We start from the raw sequence: 9,592 nt of genomic DNA, 5'->3' as shown, positions 1-9,592 counted from the left end.
GATTGATTACACATCATTTCAACTATTCCATTACAAATACCTAATTTTGTAGAAGTAGAAATTAATGATCTTTTCTTGAAAAAATAAACATTGAATAAATTTTTAATAGACTACAGGATTGGAGAATTGGAAGAGGTCTGGGCATTGATTCACCCCTGTATTTCTTAATCTTACAGATGGACCATAGCTGCTCTTTTCTTTTGTAATGATGCATACCATCCATAATTAGCTTTCACAATGTTTTAAATGCTCATTCCTACAAAATAATGTCCATTTACATACTGTAAGACAATCATAATAGTGACCAGAAGAGCTTTTTTGAGTTACTAATTTAATGATCATGTCTGTTCATTCAAGTCATTTTCCTGTATTACTGGAATAGGCTTCCCTCCAAAATCTGTAATGATTGATACATGTATTGTGGAGCTGGTGTTGGATTCTTCTTCAAACATCATCTTTAACTCCTGTTGATTTTGTCCATCCCTGCTTCCCTCTTTCAATTCACCTAGTTTCTTATTATGAATACAACCAACTGGTGGAAAGTGTGTAATTGTCTGGTCCTTGTTGTTTAAAACTGCAATTCCTTTCCATCTTCAAATTATGTCAAGAAATCTTTAGGATACTTTTGTATGTCTTACTTTGCTTGAAATTTCAATACCTGTATAAACAATAACTAAATGTTGTACAACAATGATCAAATAGTATATTGATATGTTAGTAGCTTTGAGACATGTTGCAACACATTTTTCTAAATGTCTTGTGTTTTGCTATAAGTACCATTTGATTACATGATCTAACATTATTCCCAATTCTATAATGCTGATAAAATATTCAGAACAATTATTTTTGTTGAAGAAAGAAACAATCTTTATTAAGGATATTGTTAATTGAATCACATTAGAAGCTTACAGAATGACAGAAAAAGGAAGGCAGAGGTCTAAACTACAGCTCTCTAATCAGCAGGTATCTACCAGAGCAGCAGCAGAGAGCAAGAAATTAGGAACCAACAGCATATAGACAGTTAAAAGCACATGAGGTACTAACCGGATATTAAACAACATGCAGTTCCAGGACTGAGAGGGTGTGGAGGACACAAGGGTTGAGCAAAATAGTCTTTAAGATTGATATGAAATTGCAGACAGTATGGCTTGGAAAAGTGATGGTTTTATGGAGTTTGGAGTCTGAATTGCTAAAGGCCAGGCAAAGCTAGGAATACTTAGGCCAAGAGGGCACTATTCAAACTTTTGAGATGTGAAAGGTCCTAGGTCTGAAACTAGGACATTACTAACTCAGCAGCATAATAGCATACCCTAGACCAAGGCAGCATTATAATATCAAGGGCTGTACAGTTCTGCAGTTCAAAAGGATACTACAGACTCCAGGCCTAGGCAAAGGGAAGAGAAGAGGAGTAACGGGGCCTCTTGAGTCCTGAAACGTCAGGCTGTTTTAAAATCTTATACAACACAACCTGTTTCCATTCTAGGACACTGAAAGTCCTAAAAAGAGAGTTATAGTTTTGAAATGTTTACATTTCTTTTGCTTAATCTTTTTGCCACTATTATGTTGAGAGCTGTCAATTCTTCTTACTCCCATTGAAAACAACAAGAATGCTATAGTGCATAATAAAAACGCACTTAACTGGGTGTTAGCGTGTTACTGTCCCGAGACATTCCTGTTAGTTTCAATGGGATGGAAGATCAGGGTGTGTTATAGTCTATTGCACAAGGGTGGCAGCTAAAGGGCTATATACAAGTGGAGTTATAAAAAGGAGGAGTTTGAGCGTACACATGGTATACAACGTACAATTCTTTTCCATATGGCAGTACTTGCGTACGTTCCACATCTTGTTTGCTGAAGGTGTGGCACAAGGTTCTATATTCCCAGAATCCATAGATTTCAGCTTCTGAGCCCTTCATTTAGTACAGTGCACCTGTGTCATGCCAGAGTCACTAGAATATAAGATGAAGGAAAGAACTTGCACAGTTTGGCTTGGAGATAATTCTGATAAATTTATTAACCAACAAATCTTTAATAAATTTGAAATAGCAATTTATCTTCTAAGTAACACAAATGCATTAATAAAAATCTAAAGAACTCTGGACGTTGTAAATCAAAAACAAAAACTGGAAAAGCTCAGCTGGTCTGGCAGCATCTGTGAAGAGAAATCAAAGTTAAAGTTTCGGCTCCACGACCCTTGATGAAATGTTAACTTTGATTTCTCCTCATAGATGCTGCCAGACCTGCTGAGCTTTTCCAGCAACTTATGTTTTGTTGTGAATATACTAATGATTCATTTTGAATATATAGCAATGCTTCAAGCATAGTATATGTGAACATTTTATTCCACATGAGGGACAGGAAAGCAAAAATATTTTTCTCTTTTATACTCAGCAATCTTACTGAACAGCTTCAAGTTATGACTAAGCTTAAATCGGATGCAGAATTGCAATCTATTTACATTTCACCTTTGGTGCATCTCAACCCAAGTTATATATTATTTCTGAAACAGATTGCTGATTAAGAACTAATTGTGCTCTTCTCAAGTTATGATAATTGGAAGTTACTTAGAGATTGACCACACTCACTCATGTTCCGAAAAGCTATGCCTGGTCATATTTTGTATCAGGTCCCAGAGGCAACTTACTGTACCACCCACCTATCATTAAACAACGGAACATTTTAGTCCTCACCTCTGCCTGAGATTTATTTGAACCATAGTCCCACACATAAACAGACATTGTTTTAGCACACTACAATATATTGTCCTCCATGTAGAGAGATATTCTATATTATTTTTAATAATATAAATAAAGCCAGGACATTGCAACTGTTGATTTGCATATAGACAGTTGTGCAGATTTAATGGTTTACATATTGGAAGGACAGCAGGTAATTAAGCCCTGAAAGGGGAGTGCTAGCTATTAAGGACAAATAAAGATACTTAAAAAATTGCAGATTGCAAATGATTAGAGGAGTATTTTGTAACCCCTTTTCATTGCAGTTGCCTTTGAACATCTTGCAGCAGACAGATGCGACTGTAGTTTATCAAAGTGCTTAGCAAGAAAGTGTTTAAAGCAAACACTAATCTCAACATATTTATAGGAAATGCATATACAGTAAATCTTTTAAAATAGCGTGAAGATGTAAATGGAAAGCCAACAAGATAAGGTTAATATTATGGACCCTACATTATTATTACATTTGTTAACTCTATCAACAATAATGATGAATTTCTGTACAAATCTGCTCCTGATAAAAACTATTTTTGTACCAGATTGAGAAAGGGAGAAACAAGAAATGCAACAGAAATTTCAGTTACCTTTCTCTGTCAATTTTGGCATCTTTTGCGATTTGTAGTGCTTCTGAAAGATACATTGTGTGTACTTGACAAATTAAATCACACACTAGGATGTTTTTTCTTCTTTCAGTGTTGCAGAGACAAGAACTTTATTGTGTGCTGCTGTGACACACACATGACAATAACTTTACATTGTACAATGACAGATCACCATGTATGTGCAGGGCTAAAAAAAGGACATTTTTGGCATCGTAATGACCTGATAATTCAGCAAAAAAAGTTGTGAAAGTTGGGGTAAATATTCCTCATGTCTCATTAGCCCTTCGTGGACAATCTTACAAATGTGAATGGATAATTGACCAAAACATAAACGTCGTGTTTTAGCTATCTTTCATAATTCCTATTGCATTGTGATAATGAGTGCAGTGAGACAATCATTTAATTGTTTTATTGTGTCAAAATATAAATACCATTTAAATGTTACGATGCTCGACATCTTTACTAAACAGAGAATATGCCAACAGTCAGCCATTTGGAAATGACAGATATTTCTGTCAATAAAGCTGATTGGATACATCTGCCCACAGCTGACTCTGGTCTGTCACTCAAGCTGATCTATGAACTTAATCTATTAACATAGCTATTATGATCCATTTTATTTACAATTTAAAAACTATTAATGTGATCTTTTTGTGGGTTATTTGCTTGTAGGTCATTGTGATGAGAAAATGATTCTTTTTGGTGATAAAAATTTCTCCAGTGTTCAGAACATGGTTAACATTTAATGGTTTAGAACATGAACAGTGTGTGAATTGAGTCCTCTCACAATGCTGGGCATTGCCATATTGATAACAATATTATGGGGAATATTTCTGTGCATGACAATTGTCAATCATAGAACCTATGATCGAAACGAGAAGAACAAAAAAGATCTGCCTACTTTTCACATAGATACTGACATCACACACTGGTAGCGCATAGGTGGTTGGGATGGATAATGGGTTCCATAAAGCTGGCTGGGAAAACTGCAGAAGAGATTTCTTCTGTTGTGTTAATCATTATATGTCGGACTTCTTCACAGAGGATGTATGCTGAGTTTACTGGGCACTTTATGTGGTTTTCTGTTGGAGGTTCTTGCTCCCATTGAAAGCGGAGCACACATAACAGCGTGGTGGCTGGGGGTGGGGGGTGGGGAGTACACTTTTCTGAAACATACCCAGAGGAATGGACACTTACCTCATTAATGTAACCATCCGTCCATTCCTCCCATGGTCAAACTCTGGTATGGTCACGAACATTGGGCTAGTGTGCCCTGTCCGCATGTAAAACAAATATATATTCAAATAGCATTGTGCAGTGTACAAAGGGATAGTCATTGAGTTATAATGCATTAATATGTGCACATATTTACAGGTGTGCATAGAATAGGGAGAGTCAGGGCATAAATGTCATAAATGTAAGACTTAATTTGACTTTTAGTGGTCGAAGAAAATGGACAATGTTGAATTGGCTGCTTGCTATATTCCTGGCTTGGCTTTCCTTTTCTGGAATAGGTATACCAGTTCCAATATTGCTTGCTTGTCAAACTTATCTTCACTAACTCAAACTTGGAAAAATGACTAAATAAAAACAGCAATGAAGAGTTAACTCTAAACACCATATATGAATAAGTCCATATAACATTGATTAGTGAGACTCTCAAAAGCATATAAGAATATGCTGGGTAAAACACAAAAACTACAAGTGTGGGCAAGACCAAATAGGTTTCTACCCAAGGAAGCAAAATCTTGTGAAGACAACAGGCTCCTAGTAATGACAATGTGTTTGCAGTCACAGCTATAAATAAATTATTAAAAGTCAAAATAATTACAGTATAATGTTACCATAATAATATCAATATCAATACAGCCTGGAATCAGAAGAGTTGATCCAATGTGTAGAATAAATTTGTCAAGAGAGTGTTTTAAGAAGGTAATTCAAAATTCTGTTGATTGTTTCCCCGGTTTTAACCCCACTTTAATTCTATCCAGTGGAATTTACAGCTAACACATATTGTAATATATTTTCTACAGCACACAATTCACATGATATTTCATAAGTAAACATTTATAAAGATGTTAGCTATTTCTTTTCCCCAAAAAGTATAAACAGTGCCTTTTTAAAGCTATTTTTTCTTTTTTTGCAATATAAAAATGATCCATGGAATACTTATGTGCACATATTGAAAGTGTATAAAAGGATGAATACAATTTTCTAAGTCTGTTCCTACCCATTTTAATCTACATATACGAAGACAATCATATGCTACTAATCATAATAAATACTCAGTTTTAAATACTTGAGTCAGGTTGACCTATAATACACCATATTGCAATGGTTTGGAGTGTAATGTAACAGAATATATTCTGACAGTAAAATATAAGAAAATCAAATCTAAAATAAACTACACTAACATTAAAACAAACCTGTATAGCAAGCAAAACACAACAGGTCTTAGGGTAACTCCTCAGTTCTGAATATGTCAACTTTCATCTCACTATGAAACCTACACAACATTTAGAATATACTCTGGTCCAGTTAATCCTTAGAGATGCCAGAAACAAAATAGAATGTGATTTCAATTTTTTGGTTCATTCACACAGTCCCAATCTCATATTGTATTTAATAATCTAATCTCTATACACAATTCACACTTAGGAACCTTCCTCGGAGACAATAGATGATTTAAAAATATATAAAAATGTGCACAGGAAAAGGCTGGGGCATTCAGTACTTGAGGGAGACCTCAAAGAATTGCATTTGTTATATAAAAACAATACTTAAGGCCAGCAGATATAACATTCCAAATGGGTAAGAATTTTTTTTTCCATTTTGTTGTTTGCTAGCCTTTCTCAAAAATGATGATTTTTCTAACAATTGTACACAAGACTTGAGTTCACAACATTAATTGTACCAAGAAAAAATATAAACTGTTAATTCCATCTTCCAATATTTTCGACAGTTCTTTTTAGTAAACATGCCTATTTGAAATGCCAGAAACCTCTTCTTAAGGTGATAAAGTGCTTATCATACAAATGACTTCCATTTAGCAAATTGCATTTACAACAAATTTCTGTAAATCAGGCATTGCTATTTGAATAAAAGCAAGTTGTGAATGGGGGACTGATAATTCTGATCTTGAAGATTCATGTCAAATAAATTCCTGTCTGTTGACTCAGGAGAAAATTGTAAAACTGGAAAATGTAAATAATTTTGTTATATTATGTACTGCCGTACTAGATTACTTATCAGGAACAGTTTCTGAATAATTGGTACACCTTTAAAAAGACAACTTTACTGAATGGCCAAATAAAGAATGTTTACATTTCTTTTCAGGAGAACTGCTTTAGATCTATGTTTGAAAGCCTTTAGCCAGTAACTGAACCAAAGTCAATTGCTGCGGTCAGACTATTTTGTTAGGTTGTGCTGGTCACAGCAACAGAATGATCTAAGAAAATGTGATGACAATTAATGAAGTGACAGCTTAGGAGACATAAATAGTGTATGTGAATAAATGAGGTTTGCGCTAAGCCCAAAACAGTGCAGAAAAGAGGAATGGAATGGAGAAAGGTGCAACAGTGCTAGGTAGGAAAGTGCTGTTACCTCCTTTATTAGAAAATATCTATATCCTATATTTTAAACATCCTATTTCCTCATTTTTTCTTAAATGAATGCATTAGTGATGTACCTCTTAAATTGACTGTTATCTTTTCGTTGTGGCATGACCACCCATTTTGGGACCATTTACTATTAGAAGAAATTTGCTGAACCATAGAAAACCAGTGCAATTCAATATCAGCTCGGTGGCTTGGTTTCATTTCCAACCCTTTTAGCAACAGTGAGCAATGTTTACACAATGCCTTCACCAACGAGGCATGAATAAATATTTCACTATGTCAACTGGACATCATCTGCTTTATTGGCAATGACGATGTGAGAAACCTATTGCATTTTATCTTTTGATTTATGTTAAGCTACTATTATTGCACTGAAACTGTTAGACCAAGGCTGTCTATCTGAATAAACTGTTTCCTTCCTCTATCAATCAAACTAGACTTAAAAATGAATAACATAGAAGGCTTTTAAAAGGCTCACTTCACACAATCATGGTTATGAGGGGCACATTTCAATCACAGTTCTGGTTGACACTTCAATCCACCAGGCACACATGTGGTGAGTTAAAGTCAGGTTTGTCACACTGACTATTGGGAAATTTGGTGCTGACAGAGATTCTTATAGTAATCTAGAGTGGTATTAGATTAGGAGGAATTATATGCTGTGTAGGTTTTGCTTTCTATCACCTTAAAGCTGTGTATCCCATTTCATACAGAATCTTGGTCATTTAACTAACTTTAAAATCGACCATCCTGAAAACCTAATAGAGTCACTTAAAAAAATTGCAAAAATTAAAAATCGGCCTAAACCAAGAGAACTCTCTGGTTGGATGCCAATTTTCAAAAGGAAACAATATAGCTGTCAAGTTTCCTGTTGTTTTCTTTTAGGTTTATACATCAGAAATTTTCCAAAGTGGATTATACTGAGCAAAACTCAAGAAAAAAATTTGCAATCACCACAGATAGAACATGTAATAAACACAAAAAAAAACATCTGAGGTAAAAATATCATGTTAACCAGAGAGTGTCAGCACAAAACATTACTGCATGTCGTGCCGAAACCCCCACAGTTTCTGAGAAGACGTTTCTAGCCCTGCTGGGTTTTAGTGTGTCTCTGAGTTTCTCTTGCTAGTACGGGGTGAAGCGACTGTAACCTCCTCTGTACAGGCTAGCCTGCAACATCAAAGATGAAAAAAAATCGAATAAATATTTTTTAATGTACGAAATGCTACAGCAACACAAGCCACAAATCTAATTAAGAGAATGAAGGGAGAAAAATCATCTTAATTAATGAAAGCTTTTAGCTAGCAGCTGCTCCGGAGATTTGCACGATTTGAAACCACACGCACGTCACCTCGGCAAATTTAAATCATTTGTCTAAACGAAGGCATTGCGCTGATGAAGCTCAAGGGAGTGGCAGCCTCTTTTTTTTTGTCTTTCTTTCTCTCTGCAAAATAGCTACAGAGGGCTTTGCCGCAATCACCATTCATTAATCTTAATGTTTTCGGGGTTTTTTTTGTTGAGGCTCTCAAAATGGAAAATTGAATTTTTTTTCATCAATGATGTTGGCTGCAAAGCTAGCTAAAAACCACGTGTGTCAGTAAAAGTATTCGCTACAGTGAGTGTGAGAACTGAGAGAGACGGAGAGAGGCCCAAACGCTCGCAGGAACACACACACAAACACACATACCCACAAAAGAGACTGGGTGAAAGAGAGAACAATCTATGTGTATGAATTTACACCTGACATTGGCAATAATTGTGTATCAAAAATGCTTAATCCCAAGGCCTTCATATGGTATTCAACTAAGTACATGCATATATCTTTATTATTTTAAAATAAATTACATTAACAAGTTAATTAAATAAATTAATTCCCTAATTGCCTACATATCCATGATGGCTTCCTTGCACTGATGCTGTGGGTACAAGGGACCCTCACCTACAATATAGCTTCTAGCGATATTGTCCAGAATGGCATGGTCTCAAGGACTGAATTAAGGAAACAAAAACATTTTCTACTTTTCTCCTGCTGTGGTGAATAGTCCCTTTTTAAAAAAGTGGTGAGAACTCACCACTGAGAAATAGGCAGGATAGAGAGTCATTTGCTCTTAAGTTATTAAAGCAACATCTAATGCTTTTAAATCAAAATTCTGCCATTTCAACACTTGATTATGATAAAGCTATATTATGATTATAATACCATGATGAAAAAAAGGTTAAAAATAATATAAAGTAATACGAAGTGAAATGAATCAGTATGCAGTAAAATATTCTGAAATGAAAGTTGCTAAATTTAGAGCAGTTATACCTGTAGTTTAGGAGAAGCCCTTATTTTGCAACTCAAACTCTTGATAAATCAAATTATTTTCTGTTAGTACTCTTGCTTCTTCTATGACATCATCAAATATCATGTTAGTAGGAGTGAAATTCAGATAGAACATTTATGGAGGGAGTTGTCTAACTTGGGACTTTGAATCTTCACCTTCCCTCAAGTCAACTGCAAGTGGAAATGAGTGACCAGCTATCGTTTGCACTCCTAATTTAAATATATCTTTCACCTCCCTGTTTCATTTGAACGGGAAGTGGAAGCAAGCATTATGACAGTCATGTTAAAGATCTTTCTAAATCCAAATAAATC

At 35.0% G+C, this 9,592-nt stretch overlaps 1 protein-coding gene across 23 annotated transcripts in view; it reads right to left on the bottom strand.

Moving 5' to 3' along the window:
- Positions 1–849: 849 nt before the first annotated feature.
- rbfox3a (RNA binding fox-1 homolog 3a) overlaps positions 850–9,592 on the bottom strand; it is a 1,527,015-nt gene continuing 1,518,272 nt past the window's right edge. For 17 of the 23 annotated variants that reach the window (XM_072558494.1, XM_072558496.1, XM_072558499.1 and 14 more), the window contains 2 exons: positions 4,535–4,610; positions 850–1,949 (listed from right to left, as the gene is read on the bottom strand). In XM_072558494.1, coding sequence (XP_072414595.1) covers positions 1,913–1,949; positions 4,535–4,610 — 113 coding nt within the window. In that variant the 3' untranslated portion in view covers positions 850–1,912. Of the gene's footprint in view, positions 8,125–9,592 lie in introns of all 23 variants that reach the window. The other 6 variants (XM_072558490.1, XM_072558491.1, XM_072558502.1 and 3 more) reach the window with 2 other exon arrangements.

This window comes from Chiloscyllium punctatum, chromosome 39, assembly GCF_047496795.1.
Source record: "Chiloscyllium punctatum isolate Juve2018m chromosome 39, sChiPun1.3, whole genome shotgun sequence".
NCBI lineage: Eukaryota > Metazoa > Chordata > Chondrichthyes > Orectolobiformes > Hemiscylliidae > Chiloscyllium > Chiloscyllium punctatum.
The sequence above is the reverse complement of the archived record's forward strand: the minus strand, read 5'-3'. Positions and strand labels throughout refer to the sequence as shown.